Below are 25,061 nucleotides of genomic sequence, written 5' to 3' on the forward strand. Positions count from 1 at the left end.
GGTTATGTGTGTCGGCAAATATCCAAGATGGGATGTCCAGCAGTACACACGCAGCTGGAGGTACACCTATATTTTGTGATGCATCAAGGTGTTGACACCCACTGCATCTCCTCCAGAGCTGAGCACACCAAAGTAGCATCAGCACAACATTCTCAGCACCTCAAATCTGCATGGCACAAACACACCAACACTAGCTCTCACAATTAGTTCATGTGATTTTTACACTGTACAACATAGTCTCTACCCTAAAAGCCCAATTCAAACAGGTACTCCATACTGAAGAGCAAACAAGGGAGTGTTTGACTTGGTGACAGATCTGGCAAAAGGTAATAACTGGACCGCTCCGACAATGACTGTTCGCACTGAGCTCAGAGCCAGTACTGCCAGAGCCCTGGTTGTGATCAGCCTTTGCAACAGGGAAAGTTCTCTGGCTGAAATATTACCACCACTGAGGTAATATTGTATGTAATGAATGCACCACCTTTGAACCAAAGACCTTTCAGGGTAGCCAGAGGGCTGATATCTGTCAGAATGGTTATGATTAATCTCCCTACAGCAGAATTATATACTTGCTTTATCCTGGGGCTGCAAGTCTTACACTTATCACTTTGTCCCTTGTTGAAACAAAGAAGCTCCATAGTAGTGCCCTTCCTATCATTTGTGTGCTGTGTTCTCCTGTCTCCCTTTTATTACATCTCAGCTTCATTCTGACCTTTTATTTTTTGCTCATTATCATTTTCAGTGTCCAAGCGGTTATAAAAGCATTTTTAAAGTAAAAAAATGAAGTACATAAACTTGAAGCTTTTTAGATAAATATTACACAGTATATTAATTATTCAATGGACAAACATATGATGCTTGGATTAGAAACACCATTTTAAGTTTGATGTTCTGCAACAGAAATCATGGCTGTCAGCTATTCATTATGTCAAGTACTTTCTTTGGTCACTCATATAACACAAGATAAAATATTCTTGCCTGGTTCGAACCAAACAGTAAGAAGATACAATGAGCTCTGGGCTTTAGCGCTCCACCTACTTAAGTCTAATTCTATTAATGTGCTTTTACCTATGATTATATACAAGAAACACACAGAAAATAGCTCCCAAACAAAGCAGCGACTGTATAAGCAGAGCCCACAAAAGACACACGGATCCCTCCAGTTTATCTAGTCAGTCCCTGGAAGGCAGAGCTCAACTGGCAATTTTTCCTTCATGTGGCTCTATAAAGAAAAGGCCACGGTGAGCAGGAGCAGGGGAAGAAAAAGCACTTTTGCTCATTATCGTGAAAAAAGAGCTGTCAAAGTGTCACCTTCTTTCATCCTTCCTGCTTTGCCAGCCTTTTCTTGACCCAGGGAATGGAAGCTTAAATCAAACAGTCAGAATGAATGATGAAACTGCACGGTTCGTACTAAACAAAAAAGGAGGCTGCGGAGGGTGGTAAAAAAAAAGGGGGCCCCATCCAAAGGAGATAGACAACACTCAGCTGTTTGTTTCCTCAGTTTCATTATGACAGAGGCTGGTGTTTGAACAGCCCTGGTGGGAAGATGAACCCCTTTCATTTTCTGTCTATAAGCACAGTCTGTATGGTTCCTGCATGCATAAAATACACTGTGAGGCTTAGATGCTTATTTTGTGGTCAGAGGGAACAGGATTAGTGGGATCTCAGAAATGGTCAAAATAGAATTTTAGTAACAAAAAATGGCTGATGTTACCTAAGTTCTGCATTGCAAGGAGGGTGATGTAACAGTTCACAGGAGGCAGGATGAACATGAACTGGGAGAGCTGCTGAAACATGGAAAGATATCTACATACTGAATTGCTTCTAAAATTTGCTTCTTGAATTACCTTCCAATTCAGGATGCAGAAAGCCTAAAAAGTTAAGACTACAACGAGCACAGACATAGACTGCTATTGCCCACAGTATTTAATGCTTCTAAAATCACCTTTAGCATGGAAAAGATGAACTACAAATTTACAGATGCCCTTTAATTCTTTGTGCAACTAAATGAGAGCTGGTTTCAAGGATATATTTGAAGTACCATTGCTACAAAGTATGACTGATACCTGGAGATTACTGGAATTTATAACAGATAAACTATTACTCCAGTAAGAAGAATTTCCAAGTTGTAGTAATAAACACTGGCTAGATTTTCAGAAAAATCTCCAACCCCTCTATTTCACTGTGTTAACTTTCCCCTACTAACAACCTACCATGGGATGCCTTGCACACTCCTCATAAGCAGCTGTTCATGGGACATAATGAATAGGATGTAGGATTAGATAGCTGAAGAGCCTAACCAAAATTGAATATGACAAAACCCAGCAGAAGTCCCTGCCTTCAAGTCATGCTTTCACATCCTAGACTCAGCTTGACGGATGTCTATTGTCCAGACTCAGATTACTTAATTCATTTCCATTCAAATTCAGAAGTTCCCTGCCGAGCTGGAAACGAGCATGCACTGTTCAATGTAGTTGTCAGTTTTTTGTGTAGAAGACAACCATACCAATATTGCAAAGATCCTTTTGATCCATTCATGCATACAGCAAAATTTAATCTGAAAATCAAGGCTTAGAGTTTCTGACATGCTGGCATAGCAAATATTTCCTATGTGAAGCCAAATAACTGAAAAAGATCATTTGTCTGAGTGTAGTTAATGACATGGTGGCAAGCAGATAATTTTAAATATACTGTATGTTTATCAGAAATAAAATACTTACTGGAACATTTACATTTACTTGGCTTTCATGCTGTTTGCAGCTGCCTGTCATTGGCACGTTGGTATTATTCTGTTCACATTTTCTCATTTCAGAGTTTGTCGCTTTTTACTTGCGTATGTATGTGGTATTAGTGCTTCCATTTGATATTTAAAGGACTTTATGATACGTCACATTCACAGTGTGTTTTCAAGTGTCTGTACCTGCCAAAAATGCATGTCTAAATTAGTTTCTCCTGTGCTGCCAGTGAATGTCAGGGAGAAAAAATGGTGCTCCATAGCTCTGAAAGAGCTTTTCCTCCCTTCTAGTCTAGGTAGTCCTGAGATAAGAAATATACAAAACTGAACTCCAAAGTACTTTGCAATTGGCAACATATGCACATGAAAAGAAAATGCACATAACTATGAAATGAACCCATGCACTAGGTGAGACTGATTTGATAGAAGTTTGAGATCTGCATTAGCATTACACTCAATGTTTTATACGTCTTGTAGAAGAAATAAATATGTTGCCTCAAAATGCTGTTACTTCGGCTTCAACATTTCTTATACAGGATTAGAGGATCTCAAGAACACCAGGTATAATTTGAAGAGGTGCTAATTGCCCTGAGTTCCTGCAGCTCACTGATGGCAGGAAGGAACAGCTGGCTGAGGCAGACATATCAGCCATGGGAGGCCATCCAAACACTTGCAGAAGATGCAGCTGCTAGAGACAGTATGATTATTATGCTTATTACTTTAACACAGATTTAAAAAAAAAAAATAATAATCTTTGGAAGGTTTTTGAAGAGTAGAAAGTGAGTATCTTTCAAGCTGGCATCTCATTAATGTGTTAAGATTTATCAGCTTATGTTTTTTCTGTAATAATGCAGTGACATGAGAATTCAGTAACAGGAGGAGCACTAAACAGGGCAGCACTGTAACTACAGTTCAAAATCCAATTTTCCTAATGGAAACTGTCAAAACCCAACAACTAATTCCACCCTTAGGGATAAAAGAAAGACTATTCTGCTAGCATAACTTTGCTGAGATGCAGCCTTTAAAATTCAGTGGGATGACAGAAATAAACAGAGCTTGAAAAGAGTCAATGTGATTTCTTTAAGTCCTCTGTTAGACCTTTGAAGCCTTCCAATCCACTGTACATAAGCACAGCCTGGTTTTATTGCACTGCAAGAAGTGGTCTGTCTGCTCAGCAGGAATTACTGTCCTATGCGTTTCTACTGCTGCAAAGTACCTTAAAGTAATAGGCTCTGACCCATGCTTGGCTTGTTTTTACTGTTTAAAGAGAGCCAGCATGCAGACAGAAAGGGCACTCCACACTATTTACCAACCAATGTCCTTCCCAATGGAGGGGAATAATATGGCCAAAATTAATGATATGGTACTGGGGAGCTGTGAAGCTGTTTAGATACCTCAATAAGCTTTTACATATCACTAAGGATATGTTTTTTACATATCAATTAAAACACCACTGAAGTCCATATGCCCATCAGATGTGTGAAAATTTCAGAATGCTCATTATTGGAAGTGGGGAAAATGTAGCGCTAAATTTTCCCTGTGCACGAATTTAATTTTTGAAGCTTCCACTGTAAATCCCTCTGAGACAGGACAGCAGGCATGCTGAAACTCTAAACCTGGCATAGTAGTTCCTAAGTTCATATCTATGGTCTTTCTTATTATGAAATTTGGATTCTGTATTATGAAGCTCCCAATTTTGGGGCTTATCTCTTCAAGAAAGTATGGAAATTAGATTGCCATTATTGTTCAATAGCAACTGATATTCCAGAGCTAACTGGGTCTTTAATCAACATTATAAGACATCTCTTATTCAAGTCACTTCTAAAATTCAATTCAGTCCCTCACAGAATTATTTCTCTTTACAAGCCTTCACGAGAAAATCGACCAACACAAACGTCATGTAATTCTGGGACTCTAAACATGTTATCACAGAATTTTACTCCCACACAAGCTTATATCTGCCTAGGGTTAGCAGGTAGGAGATAAAACTTGATCTTAGGCTTTAAGCCAAAATAGTACAACAGCAGCAGAATCCAATTACAATTTCCTAAGCATAACGACTTAAGAAAGACTTAATCAAAGGTTACCCCTTCGTTTAATCAAGGAATTCATGCTGATGCTAGCACGAATAGGTCACATAAATCCTGCCCACTACAGTGGAAGAAGTCTCAGACTGTGACTTGCTGGTGCACCTCCCTACTTCATGAGCAAAAATCTCTGTGGACTCTGCCCTAGTACAAAAAGTAGCGTTAGCTGCAACAGTAGCACATCCCAAAACTCAAAATCAGCTGGGTTTGTTTCTGCTGACTTACCATATTTGTACTGGAAGAGTAAGATACATTGAATAGCATTCAGTTGTCTCCATCTCTAAACACAGCGCAATGAACAGTGTAACACATGCAGAAGAGATACATTAAAGATGATCTAGTTTTAACAGCAGCTATTGTAGCCCTTCATCTAGGTATCATTTGCAACAGGAAAGTTATAAAATCAAGTGAATAAAACTGAAGTGACAATGTCAAATCCCACAGGACCAGAACAAGACAGGCAAACAAAAAAAACCCAACAATACTTTTTCTGAGAATCCAGCACAGTTTAGCTTAGAAAAAAAACAAACAAACTTCCATAGAGTCAAACTTTGAAATCGGTTGGAGTGTGGTATACCCTTTCTTTCTGTTATTAATGCTGTCCTTGGGTTTTAACTAGAAATCTGGAAAAGAGGGGCTTGTCTTTTCACTTTTAAGCAAACTTTGACTAGAAAATGAACTTTATTTTTTATTTATTTAGTTTTAATAACCAGCCTAGACCGTTCATCAGATCTGGAGCCTATCACTTCTCAAAAAAAGCATTAATAGTTGTCCTTACATCTGAAACTAAAGTCATTTCTATTTCCAGTAGGACAGAAGCTTGAGAAGAAGCCATATTTATCCTAAATGCTCCAGTTCTGGCCAGGATTTATACAATTCAGTGAGCCCTTGCTAATGCAATCCAGACTTCTGCATGCTCATGGGATGTGGTCATTAATCCCTTAAGGACATAAATGCACAGCTGGCTTTGTTTACTGCTAGTATCTTTATTGTTGTTTTAAATGACCCGCCAGCTATTTGATGTTTAGGTACTCATGCCCTGTTTCAAGGAATTTATAACCAGAAGTCCAGGTAAAGCAGTTAAATTCCACCCTTAGCTGTTATTGCTGGCCTAATCACTACAGTGCATAAAAATCCACTGTTAGAGGATTATTAGCATCTCTCTGTTAATGAACAACATGGCACAGTGGACAGCATGGAGATGTCATACAATGACAGACTGTTGCAAATCCCTTCAAGTAATAAGTACAATCAAGAACATTCTAATAACTGTAACTGATGCTTTGGAGTGAGGAGGGGTCTCTAACATTTCAGGCTAACAATACACATATTGCATTTGCACTATATTGATTTCTCCCCCATTAGTTGTTTAAAGCACCCACAGACAACAAAAACGATCAGAAATGATCTACATTCATTGCAGAGATCTACTACGGTTTTGTTACAGCTCATCTCTAATCAAACAACATCTCTAGGCTTGCATGAGATGTATAGGCAAACATCAGTGCATTTGGTAGTTCTAATGCAAGCACATAAATAAAAACTAGCAGGCTTTATTGAGGGACTAAGCTGAAAGAAACCACAAAACACCACAGCACACGAAGCCTGTTTCTGCTCTGGTTTCAGTGGGCCTGCTTCAAATCTGCAAAGCCTCTTTCACTCAGCCTAATGACATTGTAGAAGTACAATACACCAATTCTGAAATGCTTCCATGGAGTTCTATTATGTAGGTAGCACAGCTGTATAATTTAGAATAGCAGCACTGCCAGCCAAACAGTACGGGTAAAAAGATGGCTTCTGGGTAAGCTTTCTTATTTGGTTTTTCTGTTTGTTTTTTGTTGAGGCTTGAAGAGTTAATAGATGCATTTGCACTGTGATAATTTTGAACTTTTTTAACCCACTTCTTTATTATCCCTAATATTCTCAAATACAAACAACACACTGTGAAGGCCAAACCCATGTTTTTCTAGGGTTTGTCTTTATTAAATATACAAAATGAAAGTAAGATTCAGCTCCAATTTCTCCTCCAATTTCCTCAGATATATGTAGGCTAGTAAGTTCCCTTTGCAGCCAGCAGTTTCCTTATGTGACTACACTTGCTTTTAAGGTTGAGAGCTGCAAACAACCTTTCACATCCTTTCTCAGTGCTTGCAATGAAAACTGTAATTTCTCCAAGGCAACTGGTGCTTCATGGGACTCCAAGGAGAATGGATCAGGAAGGGGCTCTGATGTGAAATCTATAGAAGATTTTGTTTAGCAAGTTTTTCTGCATGACATTTTATGCTAACCTTGCTTCCTTTTCATAACACACCCATGGATCCTAGGATTTGACATTTTTATTGTGGAACACAGAAAGAGCTGAGGGAAAAAATTAAGTCTCAGATGCAAGAGGGATGGATCAGCATTAGGAAGCTTGGGATCTCATCCAAGGCTGAGACATGAGAGAAATTTTCCAGGAGACTTGTCCAGGGTAAGAAATCAGGAATGGAAAATATGGCTTAAAAATCTGGCTGTAGCAGTTTAGATATCAGCCACCTACTATGAGCTAAATTGAAGGGCTAAATCTATTTTTATAAATACTTTCTTTAAAAATTTCACTATAGTTCTGTGATGTTAAATTTAAACACTGTTTTTGCAGTAAGATAATACAAGTAGTATCACCTACTGTTCTAAACAACCACATTTATTTTAAGTCTTCCTCCTAGTGCTCTGTTACAGTTTTCTGCTTCTGAGAACTGTTTCCTGTTTTTCATACAGATTTCCCTCTTTTCCTGTGGAAATCTATTGAGGAAACTCTATGAAAACAAAAGGAAGTATCTGCTTCCAAATACCTGTAAGACTGTCCAAAAGAGCAGCCTTTGCCCACTCCAAGGCTCCTGTTGATGTGAGCAGCACTGAGTCCCATGGAGGCAGCTGTGAGCCCATGCAAGCAGCCTGCATCTCACTGATGCAGTGGGGCCACCACATGGCAGGAGGTCCATCTGCCCCCTTCACCACTTGTCAGCTCTCTTACTTGAAAAACGCTGCAGGGCCACTCTGTGGCCTGTCTGTGCTGTCCACCCATAACCAGCCATTTCTCAGCAAGTTAGGTTCTATAGTCAAAGATCCTACCTAAATAATGCACCTTAGTGAAACTAAAATGTTATTTAACTCTTTTGTGGCAATGAGGCTACACTTAGCAAAAGTTACACACCTTCTCCAAGTAGTTCTCTGTTGTACGAAAAGATATCTTGTATTCTTGACAAACTTCTTGAAACTGAGGTTCATCAGGTAAAGCAGAAGACCTGTCAGTTGCAGTACTGCTGAGGTAAGCAAAAATCTACCCCTGCGGAGGCCAGATGAGGCTTAGCACACAATGTTAGAAATAAGTTATTACATGAGAGGGAGCAGCTATATATGATTACGTTACATTTCTGTCATCAGCTTTTCTACCTCCTAATTACATTTCTTATTCAGCTATAAAACCAATAAATGGCTAAACAGAAGCTGCTATAGTTGCTGTCAAAGTCTACCTAATAATAGGCAAACTTTTCAGATCTCTATGAACTGGTAAATAACTTATGAGGAAGGAAGCTAATTATTTGGGGATTACTGTAAGGGCACTGTTGTGTTTTGCAGATCACCTACCAGAACGTAAAACTTCAAAACAATGGATGTGCTGCTCTCAGGAAGCTTAAAACTACTTCAAAACAAACACTGGAATAGTAGGCAATGAGCTTAAATATAAAGGAGCTTGGAGAATTGAACAGTATCTAATAATTACATAGCCTTCTTTAAAGATCTGAGGGTGTCTTACAAACATTAGTGAAACAGAACACACAACATGATGAGGTAATTGTTATTCTCATTTCCTGATACAGGATCTGAGGAACATAAAAGGTGTAACTTCCCCACGTTCACAACAGAAAGTTGCTGGCACTGACACCTCAGGCTCAGGTCTCAAAGCAGTCCCTCGCTCTTTCACTTTGAGCTCCCAGGCTCATCTTTCACAGCAGGAAAGCTCTCCTGGAAGAACCACTCAGGCACTTATGTGACTTTCCTGGGAGAATTTAAGTATCTGACTTAAGGCATTGATGGCTACTGCCTCTCCTGCTAATATCAACATCCTACCTTCCAAAAAACCTAGTAAAGACTACTCAGAAGTAACTCTCACACAGCTTAAAGCACAGTGAGCCACCTTCCTTTTCTGCCTCTCCAAATTCATTAGGCTCTGTTTGAAGCTCTGAAATAAGTACAGAAGGAACCTGCATGACAGTAACTATGAACTTTCAGAGTCTCTGCTATGTTAAGTGATATATTGAGACTTCCACGCATGCAAACAGAACTGAGAAACAATGTCTTATCAAATGATTTAAGCTGTAAGAGCTGAGTTCAGCAGGATCTCCATCCCACTGAAAAGTACTCCCTGCCACTACCCTTTGGAAACACACTTTACCTAGGAGACAATATAAAGACTTTAATGACTTACACTCCAGCATACAGGAGGTAAGGGAAGGATTCATAAGGATTAAATAGTACATGGTACAACTGAACATATAAGGTCTTTTTTTCCTTTATAAATACAAGCAGTGGCAGAAAAAAACTACCCACAGCATGACAGCGTGGTTGCACTTGTTTATCTGCCACATATCTATTACCTTCCTTATATACGCATCCATGATTTAAAATATTGTGGTATTTCAGTTTCTTTGTTGGTCGTAGGCTTCAAAGGACCCACTGATATTCATCAACACTTGTTGAGTATTGATGGAAAGCAAACAGTGGTTGTGAGGACAGTGAGGCAGTGGGTGGTGGTGCATTCTGGAAGCAGTGACAGTGGGTTACCTCCTCTGGTGCAGCTGGTTACAAGCATGGCATGCATGCTCTTGTTCAGCACTGGCAAAAATGCAAAGCTAGTGGTCGCGACTACGTTGGAAAACAATGCTCTGTAGCTGAGAATTGGTCTATGAAATAGTGCCATTCTGCTTTTTGTAGCTGTTGTCATTCCCATATAAATAAATAGAAGGCCTCATTTACAGAGCAACCAGGGTAAATTAAAATAACTGTCTTTCCTTCTGCATTGGAACAGAGTTGTATAAAAGATAAGAAAAATGACTGCCATTTCCATGCCCAATGAAAACCCTAGGCTCAACTTTCCTACTAAGACTTACAAGAAGTTTTGTTCAAGCTTTAAATAAGTATCTTCTGAGTTAGCGGTCAAATCAAGAACAAGTGATATGTATTTTTTTCCTAGCTTTAATTAAATCTGAATCGCATGCACACAAGCTCTAGAAATCCAGATAATTCTGCTGAATGTCTCATCATAAGGGTGTGGTGACAGATCTTCATTCCAGTGGAGCAACATCTGGAAATTATTTCCTTTCTTTGGTTACAAAACAATTCCTTAATGGGGCAGAAGCATCTGAGTGACATAATGCCAAAGTGAGGCATGTTTCTGCTAGATAAATCAGTGGCTATTAAACACAAAGATGAATTTCATTCATCTCATATATATGCCGAGCTACCACTATGCAATGTAATCCCTCACTAGGTATAGGATTTATAAAGGCATTGTAATTACTTCATCTGTTTAGCCTAATTATCTTCCACCTCCCATTAAGCAGTCCAAATGACTAACAGTTTATTAATGGTAAATTAAAATTTCAAAGCTTAGGAAAGCATCAAATGGCAACACTTAGATCTTGACCTGCATTTCAGAGCTGAAAGCCATGCATTCTGCAAGTCACAGGAAGAAACCTGGCCATGCCATTCCAGTTTAGCTTTCTTTTTCATATATCTGTAACAAATTTAACTGTGTGTGTGTGTGTATCCATGTGTAAAGGCACCTATTGTCTACATAGATGGTTCTTACTTAATATAATAAAAGTGGCCTTACGTGTTAGTTCGAATATAAATGATTAGTTCACCTCACAGTATAACATAATAGACAAGAAAGGCTACCATCAAAATCTGCTGCCACTTTCAGGTGCTCACTCTGGCTTATATTAATGTTCACAGTACCTAATAATTTAGAGCAAAACACAAATTATAGCTTTTGTGATTCCACATTTCAAATGCATTTCTCATACCCCATAGACTCAAATAATTCTTTAGAGTTATCTTATGGCTAGTGAGGAATTATTTAAGTCAGAGACTTGTTCAGCACCAGAAGCAGGTGCAGTTTCGCTGCAGTTAGAAGTTTCCATAACAATAAGTGGAGTGCCAATTAAAAGCCAATTAGTCATGGATATTATTTTAAGGTCCAGTTCTTTCCAGCTCTCCGCTCTTCAATTTCCCTTCTCTGGAGCTGCCCATTATTCTCACCACAAAGACCCAACGTGCATGGGCACTGTGTGCCTGTCACCAGGGAAACCTCGTCGCACCCAACACAAACGCTTCCCAGGCACCTCCAAAACTACTTGCCCCTCTGATCTCTGCCCTAAACAAATGTGCTGTTTATTCACATTGGGTCTTCATAAATGAGAAGCATTAGATGCTGCAAGAATACTAATGAGAAAAGAATTTAATCTTCGCTTAAGAATAAGTGGAGATTCCACTTTTATGCATTTACCATGACAGTGAATGCAGACTGCTTGGCCTGTTTCATTATGCTCATTCTTTAGATCTCCCTCAGCTCATAATTGTCTGGATCCAGCTGTAAGCTTTGTTGGACAATAAAAAGCTCCAAAGTAAGAAAAAAAAAATAATATAGTGGTTAAATCATGCAATGAGAAATCAGGAGATCACGGTGTTTCCACCACCAAAAAACATCACCGTGCCTCCATTCGCATCTCCATCACTTCCATTCAGGATGACAGAATATTGTGTACTCCAGTAGTGTGGAGCGTGAAGCAAAATTCTGTTGGTTTATTTGTATCTACCTTTAAGCTCAGAAAAACTGAGAAAATCCAGCCACAAATTCCAGCTTGTCTGGCCATGTGTTCCTTCACACACACTTAAAGCTCCTTGAAATACCTGCACTTGCTATGCTTAGTTTTAGTAATTTTCACTGCTGTTTTATCTAGGGCATAAGATATTCTAGCCTTGCTACATTTCTGTTGGAAAAACTAAGGCATAAGTAACAGAGCCTGAGCCAGACCTAAATCTTGATTCTGAACCACCTGAGTCTGAAGGCCCTTGCTCAAAGTTCACATGTTTTTCTAGCTCCCCAGATGAATATCTCCAGAGAAGAATAATATGGCTGTCTTTCATCATGCACTGAGCAGGAAGACCTAGCACACCAGCTGTATGGCTCTCTGTCTTTCTCAGCTATTAAAGAGAGCTGATGACAATATCTCAGGAGAATTACTACAGAGATTGTATTTCATCAGCTAATCTTAAGATCCTTTATAAGAACTGCAGAGAGGTGAAAGGTGTTATTTATGTCTATGCTGAAACTGGCAAAGTGGATGTAGTCTGTTATCATAGTCCTCACCAAAGGCACTGAATTTTATGGGAAGGGTTTTTAAATTGTTTTGTTTTTTTCTTTATTTTTAAAAATGAAAAAAAAAAATTAATAATAATAATAATAAAAAACAACAGAACTTCTCAATGTTCTTTGGACAGCAAGCTAAACTGAAATGAGGTTGCCAGATTTAACCCATTATTACCAACAGTTCTCCCATTAAACATTACAGCACTTACCCACTTTAATATAATAGATTTTCATAATACTTCAGTATTCTGAGTTTTTTTATGGGATAAAAATTTTAATCAGCATTGACACTACAGTTAATAGCCAGTGAGATCTCAATACCTCTATCTCCAGAATTCTCCAAACATCTAAATTACACTGTAGCTCAAAATTAAAAGAACCACCCACAAATACCAGAGAGTCCATCAGCAGACTGTCAGTGTTCCCTGTTGAGTATCAGACCTCAACTTATTTTTCTTTAGAAACAAAGAAAATAAGCATAATTCAGAAAAAATGAAGTGTACCATCCTTGCTAAAGGAAATACTACTGTGTTTCAGAGTCACCACAGCACTAAACTCACAGCAAAACCCTGCAGCAATAACGGTAGAAGCCTCCATTTTGAATTCCCAGACTTGCTGTTTGCAGGCTACGTAATGATTTCCCCCCTTCTTCCACTCCCTGAACTAATGGATGCTAAATGACTAGCCAGGCTTCATTCTGGAGGCTGCTATTTCCCTCGACTTTGCAGGAAATCTGATTGTTGCTAAGTTAATACCATAAACTGTAAACAAAACACATCATTAATTTCACACAGTCAGCTCTATTGGAAAGAGTGAAAGAGAAGCAATGTTTTCTAACATGGTTTGCCTCGACTTTCTACCCTAAAGATTTCTGAAATACAGCCTTTTTGTTGTGTTAAAGTCATGGCTATTCACCCCGTGCACATAGACCCACAAACACCATGAGATCCAGTCCTGGTCTGGTTCTTCAGAATAAAGCCAATTTTCAGTACGCATAAAGCATTTGAACCTGTGAAATACAACACTGCTGGCTACTACTGCTATCCATGTGGCACCTCATTCCCTGCAGTTTCATTTGAGGGACCCACAAAAAGCCTTTAATATTAGCATTAAGAAAGATGATACTCTTGCAGAGCCACTTTCTATTACTGGTCTGTAGACTGAACTGAGTCCTGGTTCAGTGCTGTAGCCTGACATTTATAAGCCTGAATACCAGTCTAAGTGGCTAGATGCAAGACTTGCTACCCTAGCTATAAATGTGTTCATGTTAAAAAATGAAGTATGCACTCTGTCATTGTCAGTGGAGAAGGGAGACTTTATGGCCAGAGTAAACAGTTTCCACATATATTTTCCAGATGTCTTTGATGTGAACTAAAAGCTACAGGCAATATTTAGTTTTTATTACCTAAACATAAGAAGAGTTGAAATGCACCTTCCTCTGATTCCAGCAAAAAAGGACTCAGTGCAGTGCTTGGCAGTTTGATTTCACAGGCATTGAAGGATGATGACCCTACTCCTTTATTTCAAGCCTGAGCAGTATTTTTCATTCATCATTTGTGTGTCACACTGTGGACATTCATCTTGGTTTCTAGGTATTTCCTACAAATCCACCTTACTTTGTCTTTCTTTTCCAGATCAGAAATTGTGAAATTCCAGCTTACTTCCAGAAGCAGCCCAGAGCAGAAAGATGCAACAGCTTTGTCAGATGGACTCTGTTTCTCTGTTGTGCAACAAGATCGAACATCTCCCACTGGCAGAGCTGGGATTTCTGAAAACGGTACCAAGCCCAGTACTCAACTATTTCCACAGCAGAGAACTAATTAGATATTAATCCACCAAGGCCACAAATAAATATCAATATAGCTTGAAATCCTAGGTATATATCCTAGGATAAAAGGAAATATCATTGCTTTCTACTTCTCCCTCCCAACATAGTTTTGCTTCATGCAAGACTGAACACATCACTTAGAGTTACGACTTAAAGCAAGTGTTTCACCCCTCATATGATTCACCTTGCCCAAGCCATCTTCCTGCCTTAGAAGTATGAAGATTTTGTTTATTTAAATCAACAATAAAAACCTCAGAACATCAGCTAAAATTATTTACAAGAAAACCATTCACTGTTGATGTTCTGTATAATCACAGTTCCTGGAAACATCCTGTCTGCTTCAGCAGCTCTGAAAAGATCCAACTTATTTAGCATATGTGGCCCTAACTACTGTCATATTATCACTCACTCAATTCCTCATGGGACTGAATGAAGCATTCTCTGAATGTTTTCTAAAGATCCTCAGGTTTGCCTAAGACTGGCTCTTGCTAAAAGTGACCTAGACTAGGATTTACTGGTATCAGGGCTTTCAAAGAGATGACAGCTTCTGGTGGATCACTGAACTGCCATAATCATGAGAGACATTTATGACAACACAAAACATCTCCTCCCAGCATCTCTGCACAGTGCCAAGTAGACAGCAACTGCAAAGTAAATCTAGCTTACCTTTAGTGCTTTTTGACATACTTCATTCAAAGATGACAAAAACAGTTACCTGAGATGCAAGTAATAACACAACTTCACTGCAAGCTAAGAAATCTATTTGTAATGCATAAAATTAGGCTTTGTGTATGTAACGGAGTTGGCAAGCAGATACTCGGGGAGGCAAAAAAATAATAAATGCAAACGTAGCACTACAGCACGTTCTCCAGACTTATAAAATGAACCTACTTTCACAATTATGTTACTAAATCAGGCACTTTTCCAACTCAAAGACAGATTCCACATCTGATACATCACAGTTCAAGTTCAAAGAGCTTTTGAGCAAAAGTTTCTCAAACAAATTAGCCAGAAAAGAAAAACGAGGTGGAGCAAAACTTTAGTTACTCTTTAACAAATATTTCTTATAGTAAAAGGGCACTTGGATCAATGGATCTGCGCACGTTTTTCTGCATTAGCTAAGTTACAAATCACTGCCTAAGCGTCTTAATAATAAAGTGCTCCGTGATTTTATCAAAGGCAAAGCAGCGCGGCACGGGCCACCCGGTACTGCAGAGCCCCAAGGCCACGTGCTGCCCGGCTCGATGGCGGAGCGCGGCTGCCCCCCGGCGGGGCTCCGGCCAGCAGCACGGCGCGGTGCGGGGCGCCCCACCGGGAGGCAACGGAGCGCTGCGAGCACCCCGGGGTCCAGCAAATACCTTCGTGGAGTAAAGATAAGAGAAATACTACAGCTTTCTAACGAGCAGCTTAAAGATACCGAAATATTTCTGGAGCAGGACACGCACAAGATACATACGTATCTAAGACATATCCTTAACACATAGGGAGGTGTTAGGATAACATTAAGCAGATATACCTAAGGTTGAAACCTACTGGTCAAACGTTAACTACACATGTAAATCGCCCCCCCACAAAACACGGTAAGACAACAAATCAGAGGAAAATTAATTCAAACTCCCGCACTACCAAATACACATTTGGATGGTGAAAAAAAGAAAGAAAAGCCCACCCTAATAAATAGTACAACAGTTTCATATGTGAAAGGTAATTGCATTCCCTTAAAAATACATCATCTAGTCACGCTAAAATGAAAGTAAACAGCTGTAGGTTACCTGCAAGAGGATGCTGAAGCACTAAATGTTCTTGAAGTATAATCTATGCTGAAGCAACATCACCCCAGCTTTAAACCTCTCTCTGTGGCTGATGGAAGACCCTGTGCTGTGCCTTACTCGTGCAGTTTAAACCTCTATCTCACCGGTTTAAATTGTCACAGCTGTGGTGCCCTGGGGTTGTTTTGTAGCTGAGCAACTGTTGATTTCTCAGCAGATGAGCAGCTGTTCCGGGCAGTGGAGGGCCAGGCGGCCTCTGATGAAGAGGAGGAGAAGTGGGCAGGAGACCAGCAGCCCGAGACAGCCCACATAAAGGAAATACTGGCTAAGCTCCCTTGCTGTGGCAGTGGGTATGTTCTGAGATTTATTTTTACCTGACCCCTTTGGAAATATTACCTCATGATCTATGGGCACTTTGGCTTCAGTAAGACACAGCACTCCTGTAGAGCCAAAATCAGAAGGCCTCTGTGCATGGGGCAAACAACGATCTGAATACTGACACCTGATCCTAATCAGCATCAGCTGGGAGCTGCTCTGCTGAAAGATTTGTGGGAAGGTTGGTTTGGGTTTTTCTGTGTGTGCTTTTGATGTTGTTTTATCAATGTATTTATTGTACAAGCACAGATCATCATCATGAGTTTTCACTCACTTTTTTCTTCATATATATATACACATAGATGTGATGAAAAAAAACGGAAAAAGCTCATGACTTACTTGGAGACCAGCAGTGCTGATGGCTATGAAGCTGCTGTGGAGCTAGAGGAGAGACTCAGCCAGCTCAGTGAGCAGCTGGAGCTTAAGGGGCATGAAGGGAAGAAGCTGGAAACAAATATGGAGGAGGTAACAGGTGCCAAGCATACGGTGAAGCAGTTGTTCATGTACCTTTAAGTGGCTACACCTGTATCCACATGCTTTTACATTTTGTTGTAGACATCCTACTTTCTATCCTTGGTGTTGCTCCCTGTGCTATTCCTTTGCAAAACTATGTCACGCTCTCTTGCTCACCTGCATTTCCAGCATGGCTCCAACCTGATCCTCCATTTCTTTGGAGGATGAAACATGCACCAGCTGCAGTCAAACCCAAGCTTTTAAGTTCCATTTCTTACTGAACTGGCCTAAGATGTTCACTGATACTGTGTTTGGGACTGGTACTACTATAGCCCAGAGGGCAGTACACTAACAATAGGATTACTATAGGCAGCTGTCAGGAGTCCCTCAGCTGATAATGCACACTTTGTGTCCTCCTACCCCTCTAGGAGCACAATAACTTCTCAAGAAAGATAGATGGGCACCAGTTATGAATTTCCCTGAGCATCTGTTTGACTGCACTTTTGGAAAGTCCATTTCACACATAAGAATAATGACATTTTTTACTTTTGTGTAGCTTTGTATGACTGTTCCTGCTCTACAGGGAAATACAACCACTTCCTGTGTTTAGTGAACATCTGTGGCAGGTGGTATTTACAATGCAGAGGCATTCTGCAATGTAATAAAGGAAACCTTCTGTTTAATTAACTGAAAACCTCACATAGCCTCTGGAGCATCTCAGTCAGACTGTGGCTACATTGGGGGTAACAAAGTTGGCTCAACATACAGGAAAATGTTAGTTTCTCCATCTGAAAAGGGTGTTCAAACAGTGGTGTTGAAATCACTGCTTGGCAGATGGGCCAGATTAAGTGATTCAAGCTTCTGTAGCTTTTCTTAGATGTATAGGTCAGAGGAGCTGCAAAGTCTCACACAGCAAAGCACACAGAGAGAAACAGGGAAATTGGCATCTGATGGCACAATAAGTGCCAACAAACAGCCAACTTTTAGCACTGTCACAAGACCAAAACATGACCACATTGGTGAAGGAACACAAATCAGTTACATTTTACAGATGACTACAGGAATGCAAAGTGTTAAAAAGCTGAAGCAGGAATGCCAGTACCTAAAATTTTTAATTGAACTGCTAGCATCCAGTCTTGAATGAATTGCCAGTATGTGCAAGTGTGAAGCATGCATTTCCTAGCAAATATTGATTCTTTACATAGTACATTAAAGAAATGTACTTTTCAAGGTAGTCTTCTTGAGTGAACTGACATTTACCAGATAAAGGGGAAAGCTTAGCTTTGCAATTGTTATGCAAGAAAGTTAAAGGCTCCAGTGCTTTTAATTCCTGTGTCATTATCCAGATGAAAAGCCCATTGCTAACTGAACTGCAGCAAAAGGTGGAGGAAACCGAAATGTTGAAGATGGAGCTACAGATGTTGGAGACTGAGAGAGTTAGGCTGTCACTGGTGGAAGAAAAGCTCATGGATGTTTTACAGCTTCTTCAGCAGCTGCGAGACTTGGTATGGCAAGAAAGTAGGCCAGTAACTTAAAACTGTTTACGATAGTAATCTTTTCAAACCAAAAAATGATGTTCAGCTATTCTATTCAGCACAAAATCCTACAGTAGCACTGATTCAGTATTAAAGCAATAATACCCCTTCTCATATACAAACATTGTATTTTTTTGTGAGAAGTTTCTTATCTGATTAACAATCCAAACATGGATTTATAAAGGTGAACACAAGGACATCACAGAAGTACATGGCTGGTGTGGTAACCCCTTAGAAAACAAATCTCAGTCTCTTGCTTGGGGACTGATAATGGCCAGCGAAAAGACAGGCAAATTGGATAATCTGCAGAACATGGGGTATGTTGGGAGCCATACTGTACTGCCGGGAGCTAATTTCTTTGATAGTCATTCAAAATTCTCCTCAATTTTCAGCAAAGCTTTGCCTAATCTGTGTGAAATGAGAATGCTTCCTCAGATGAGCACTGTGCTCTGGTAGAAGCATGTTCATGTTCCACTGATAACTCCAGGGAACAAGTGCAATATCTCGTAATGTGGGTAACTTATTCTAGCACTTGACAAGGAAACTCTCTTTTCATATTGTTAGTCTGACATATGTATCGATAAAAGTCCAGTGGAGGATTACACTAGTAACAATTATGAGTGGCAGCCAGCATAATAACCTTTTGTGTCAAGACTTCAACGTGTTGTTCACTGGTCAGTTGTATTATTGCAAATCATTTCTGCTTAGGAGACAATCCATCACCCAGTGTGCCATGTCTTGGTGATAACAGCACTTAATGCTAATCATTGCTGGAAATACACCACTGTGCTGCCAGCTTCCATAGCACAAGTACAGGCAATGATGCTGTCAATGAACAAGGAGATTTACAGCATTCCCAGCAGAATTTAGCAAGGATCCCCTAAAGCTCTAATGGGTTACACTTCAAGCAAAAGAAACCTTATTCATCAGTAACTACAGTTTTAAATGTCACTTTCCCAGCCTATTACATATTCCTTCATGTTACAAATACCCCAGTATTACATTTGCAACAGAATCTACTAGAAAGCAATGACTTTCCAAAGGCAAACACAGTGTGTCAGGACTATTAAAAGCACACAAGGTGTTGCAGAGGTCCTGTGTAAGTCCAGCCTGCCACAAGAGTCTCCTTCTCTGGAGATATTCAAAACCTGCCCGGATACTTTCCTGTGCTTCAGCTTCATTTTGTTTTGATTTTTCAAATGTAAATACACTGTGCAGAAATTTTACTGCACACGTTTAAACTGGTGAAGAACATAATTGTGCCATAATATTATTTTGTTTTTTTTAAAGAATATATCTAAGCGAGCCTTGGGGAAAATCTTGCTGAGCACTTTGGAATCCTGTCATGACCCCCAACATGGTAAGAAAGTAAATCATGCATGAAGAACAAGAAGGATGAAAATATTCCTCTCAGAAACAACACTAGATAATGAAGAAACGAGTATGAAAAAAACACCTCAAATGCTGGGGGACAGGGTGGGGAGAAAGAAACACTACACAGGAAGATTACCAGGAAACAGCGATGCTTTCTGGTCTACCACACTTCAGAAACAGAAAAGCATCCAGGGCTTTTATTAGCTAGATTGTAATTGGAATTTGGCAGTAGGGGAACAATTCAGTATTCCACTAATGTCATCAGGGCTTCATTCAAAAACATGATGCTGAATATGTAAGCCAGCTATTTATTAGGTTCCCATCTGGGTGCATGCCGTATTCTTGTTCTGCAGCAATGAGCGATTAAAAAAATATTTTCATAAAGAAACTGCTTCAACCTACAACTCCTCTAACAATCTTTCATGTTCCCCTTATGAAAGTGCAACTTGCAATATCCTCTCCCTGGACAATGGTCCAATGTACCAGAGTTGCCCTTGTAGGAAGTATATAGGGAGGTTTAGGCTTGATTACTTTGTTCCTATTAGCAGAGCATTTGTACTTACATTCAAAAAAGGAACATTCTGTACCAAGCCTAAGAACATGGTATGTAGGGGCTTTTAACAGGGAGACGGTTGTCAAAGACAAGATCATAGAAAAGCAGATGTAGCCCAAGGGCTTGGTTTTGGAGAGTATTAATAACAGTGATTTAGGAAGAACAACATACAAAGCATCCTGGGTTTTTCTGTTCCAAAGCCTCACTTTTTATTACAGTGCACCAACTGGCTCCAAGACACCCATACAGAAAGAAACTATATCTGACCTATAGATCAGGTACTGCCTTGTCAAACACAAGAGGAGACTGGGAGAATCCACACTACACGTGTCCAAAGGGTACTACTACTTTTGCTGCAGGGGAATGCTGACTCCAAATGATGCTTCTGAAACAAATTACCTCCCTCTGTAACTGCAGCACAGTTCAGCTTCCTAAAATGAGTCAAATAGTGAAGTAGCCTTGTGAAGCTCTCTGCACATTCTGCATCACCACTGCCATAAGCTCGTCACTTTCTCTGCTTTCCATTTTCTGACTGTGCACTTGATGTGACTTAAGCAGCTTTCCTAAGTCTCTGAATCAAACATTTTCTATGTATTTGACAAGACTAAGTAAGCAGACAGTTGGATGAACAACCTTTTACTGTGATAGAAAATAGTAATTTTTATACAAGAGAACTCAATAAGCAGTGAGTAAAGCAAGAGAAATAATAAAGAAAACAGACCCTTTTTATAGAAATGGGAATTCATCATTTTATCTCAGAATGTAGATATGGTTTGTTAATAACTTGTACTGGTACCTGTTAAGAAGAAAGTGCAAATTTCTGTCTTTGTTCAAATGACAATGTTTGCAATTTTCTTTTTAAAGGAAAAGCCCACCTGTTTGAAGTCCTAGATACTCTTTACCACGAGTTGACAGCCTGTGAAATCTTACAAAGCCAGCCCCTGGAGAAGGCTCAGAGTCGCCAGTCCTTGACTAACCCACTGGTCATCTCCTGCTGAGCAGCAGTGTCAGCTTCAGCCACACGGCCAACTGAGCAACAGCTCTCGTTCATTCAAACATGGGATGAGTCATTAAGATCTGCCAAATTCAAACTAACTCAGTAAAGGAGAAGAGTAATAGAATGATGAAGCCATGACATCAAACACCTGCTATTTCTGGGAAGAGCGTCAGTTTCTCAGCTAACATCATGTCCTCCTTTAAGTTAAAGAGCATTACCTTACTTAGCAGCCCAGCCATCCTTGCACAATGGCCCTGGAGCTGAAGTGGTTAACCAAATAAAAAGAATTCCAAATACATCAACCTGACCCATTTAGATTTACAGCCCTGGTTACACTCTGCCTGAGCACAAATTCTAGCTTTTATGATAACTCAGTTCAAAAGCAAAAGTCTGCCTATGTATTCAGAGGCAAGTAAACTGCTTCTATAACATACAAGTAACCAAAAGACTATATTAAAAGAATACACTGAAGTGTAGCCAGTAGTGCAAGTCTTAAGGACTCGTGTTTAAAATACAGTTGTGTGCTTCTGTATGTGTGATTCAGTTATTCACCTTATTTAATGCTAAAGATAGATTTGTTATTGCCATGCTGAATTTTATATTTGCAATTACACAGATCTCTGAAATAGCCTTTGCTGACAAAAGGCTTAGATTTTATATTAAAATTTGCATTTTAGTTCTTGGAAAACATATAATACAAAGGGAAGGACAAAAACATTCACTTTGCAGCAGCTGCCACTGTTGCACAAAAAAATGCCACGTGCAGTACCTAACTTTGTTTTCTCATTTCATTTCCCTCAGTGCATGTGGGCTTCTAGCAAACAAACTGCAGTAAAATGCTGTGCCTAACCATGGTGTCATTCTAATCAGCAACAGAATAATTCGTGGGGGCAGAATATATACACATGTATAGTTTCCATAATACTTAAACTCTCAAACATAGAAACAAAAGAAGCAGAGTCCTTAAACCATTCATTTGAATTTACGTTATTTAAAAAGTGTGCTGGAGATCTTTTAAGAATATGAACTCATTTGCCTGAGTTAGTGCCAGAGATGAAATACGACCATTCAGCTCAGAACTGTGCATATATGAATTTTTTTTCCATGAAAATTGATTTCATGTGAAAAAAAAAAAGATTTGTGCCACAATCCAATTTGGGGATTAAGAGGATTTCTATTTCTTTTTATTCATAATGCACTCTGTTGCTTATATATGACTAGGACTTTCCCTGGAAGAGAGAAAATGCCATGAAATTACTTCAGAAATAGGTTTATAATGCACATACATTCCTCATTATGGCTTCCTTCATGTATTGCAGGATTCCATCAGCATCCAAATTAGTAATATTTACTGTATCCACTCTAGATATACATATGCATGTATACTTGTATTATATATACTTAACGATGTCCTCATAGTGCTGTGTTAATTATATAATTTTTCTATCTTTTTCACCACTGAGTTTCTACTTAACCTTCTCATCTATTTCTAGAAACCTAGATATAACCAGACTGATGTGCTGATGACAAAAGAGGGGAGGAGCAATACAGTCCGAGTACTGCCTGGCTTATCCAAGCAGCAGCTGAGACGTGAACAGAAACTGGAAAATGTCACTTAACACCTACGCTGGTGTTAAGGGAGTAGCAAACAGCTGAGATAAATGGAAGATTTTCTGCATAAACAAACACCACTTAACTGACATAAGAAACACCTAAATCATATCTTGTTAAGTTAGCTTCAAATAACGACATCCTTATTTTCTTACAAAATGGCTCTATCAAAATGAATTTTGATACATCAGCATATCCTGATTAATCTTTTGAGTTGGACTTCCTTTTGTTATTTTGAATGTAACTGGAGAGAATGTTTCATTGCTGCAGCAATTCAGGTGCCCACAAAAGAAGCTGATTATTTTAACTTCAAAAGGCAATTTATGAGGCAGCCCTCAAATCCTGTAAATCAGAGGCATTGTACTTCTAAAAGACTTTCTTTATTGACCTTAAAATTGATTATTTTCTGAAATACTTTTACTTCAATGTTTTATACTGTCTGTCAACCTCAGCTGGGGCTGATTAATATTTAATACGAAGCTGCATAAATCTGTGACTTTAGATCAGTGAAACTGAGAAATTTCCAGCTCTGCCTCAAAAGCAGGTTGGCTTCCACAGCTTAATTTATTATTTGGATCTCATTCAAAAGAGATTGTATAATAATCCTGGGAAGCAAACCCAAAGCCTTAGGTTTTCTGGAGCCCTCCTTCAGCCGTTACCTCAGCAGATTTCAGCTACTTTTCATTAAAAAATAAAATAAATAAACAAATCTTGCCTTTGTAGTGTTTGAATTTACACCGAATAAACAGAAATACCTGATCATGTCTCATATTATTATCTTCAAACTGTTCCAAACATTAATGTGGGAGCACTTATGATCCTCACTGTCATTTGTCTTCATTGAACTTCTCCCAGAAGAAGCTGAAAGTCACCTCTTGTCACCTACTGGATTTAAAGAATTTTAGCACCAAATCAATGTGGAAGTCTCCAGCCAGAGCTGCTCCAAAAGGTTTCTGGTGTTTGTACACACTTTGGGAAGAAAAAAACCCTGGCACTGGCATGTTTGTTTGCTGAATTTGCTGACATTGAATCTTCTCACCTTTATGATAGGGTCAATTAATTTCACAGATGGCACATTTCATCATAAAAGACTGTTCAGACTTCAGTCTTTGTATTCATCTTACTGCTAAGAAGAACACTTTTAAACAGTGCTGCATGAAACAGAATTGCTAGGTATGATAGAATGACAATAAACATTCCCAGCATGTGTGACTTATTACATTACCAGCCAAAGGGTTTCTCTTAGGTTTATAATTTCATGGAATTTAAAGACACTCAAGCCTTTAATATATACATTATCTTATTTGTTTAATAATTTTATCATAATTCTGCATAATGCAAAAGCATCACAGTGTGTTTCTTAGTGTTAAATTCAGTTGTAAATCATCCTTATTTCCCGATTTACACTTCACTTTCAAATGGCCACGATTTTCAGCATTTCTGTTAGGATTCTATTCTGCTTTCCTGACTCCTTTGTAGAGGAAGATTAACTATACAAGTCCCATGCTGAGAGAAGAACAGAAATGACGACATTTGTGAAGAAGCAGCAGAGGACAAGCAGCACAAGGTATACAAGGCTGAAAGCAGAATGGCGATGGTCCTACCAGTGGACGGTCTGTGCCATCACAGCTATCTAAACCTGGCTACAATAGCTTTCAGATCACAACTTACTGAGTCAACTCAGGTAGTGTAATACTTAATTTAACCACCCACAGCATGTAGAAACACATCTTTACATATTAATGAGACGAGGCATTTGAGCTGTGTTCTTACTGATGGTGTATCTTCACTACAGGTTTAGTTCAGGTGGTCAGAACAAGAAGCAAGAATTCTGCCTGCCAGGCAGATGTATCTAAGTGAGGGCAGACAGGCTTCCAAACTACACTCAGATGCTACATTCTCTGTGGGTTTTATTTGCATGAATGGTACTTTTGAGAGCACGACACAATTACCCTACAAATTACTATTTTATGACTCTGCCTCAAAGATCTATGAGCAAATTTATCTCTGTCGAGGAGTAAGCAAAGACTGTAGGATGACATTGAAAAATATCACCATTCCGGTGTTTTTAACCACTGCAAAGCAAAAAAGTCACAAGATCTAAGTGTATGTAGTTGGAGACCACTTTTGTTCTTTAAGAAAGTTTCATAGTTTTATAGTTCTGGTTTTGCTGACTATTGATTTTTTTTTTTTTTAATTTTTTTTTGCAAGTACAAGTGGAAAAAATTACTCTGACAAAGTAAATATTCAGTATTTTGTCAGGAATTTTCTATCTGAATGGTAGAAAAAGAAAAAACAAACAGAAGAAAAAAGCAAAAACAGAAAATTCAT

General features: G+C 39.1%; 1 protein-coding gene across 3 annotated transcripts in view; it reads left to right on the forward strand.

Annotated features, from left to right (window-relative positions):
• The window catches only part of EFCC1 (EF-hand and coiled-coil domain containing 1), a 32,587-nt gene extending 9,108 nt beyond the window's left edge, over positions 1-23,479 (forward strand). Inside the window, exons 3-8 of one of the 3 annotated variants that reach the window (XM_072347715.1) lie at positions 13,870-14,012; positions 16,047-16,182; positions 16,510-16,672; positions 18,007-18,165; positions 19,486-19,555; positions 20,987-23,479. In XM_072347715.1, the coding sequence (XP_072203816.1) occupies positions 13,870-14,012; positions 16,047-16,182; positions 16,510-16,672; positions 18,007-18,165; positions 19,486-19,555; positions 20,987-21,120 (805 nt within the window). In that variant the 3' untranslated portion in view covers positions 21,121-23,479. The remainder of the gene's footprint in view (positions 1-13,869; positions 14,013-16,046; positions 16,183-16,509; positions 16,673-18,006; positions 18,166-19,485; positions 19,556-20,986) is intronic. The other 2 variants (XM_072347716.1, XM_072347717.1) reach the window with 2 other exon arrangements.
• Positions 23,480-25,061: the final 1,582 nt, after the last annotated feature.

This window comes from Excalfactoria chinensis, chromosome 12 (genome assembly GCF_039878825.1).
Source record: "Excalfactoria chinensis isolate bCotChi1 chromosome 12, bCotChi1.hap2, whole genome shotgun sequence".
Lineage (NCBI taxonomy): Eukaryota > Metazoa > Chordata > Aves > Galliformes > Phasianidae > Excalfactoria > Excalfactoria chinensis.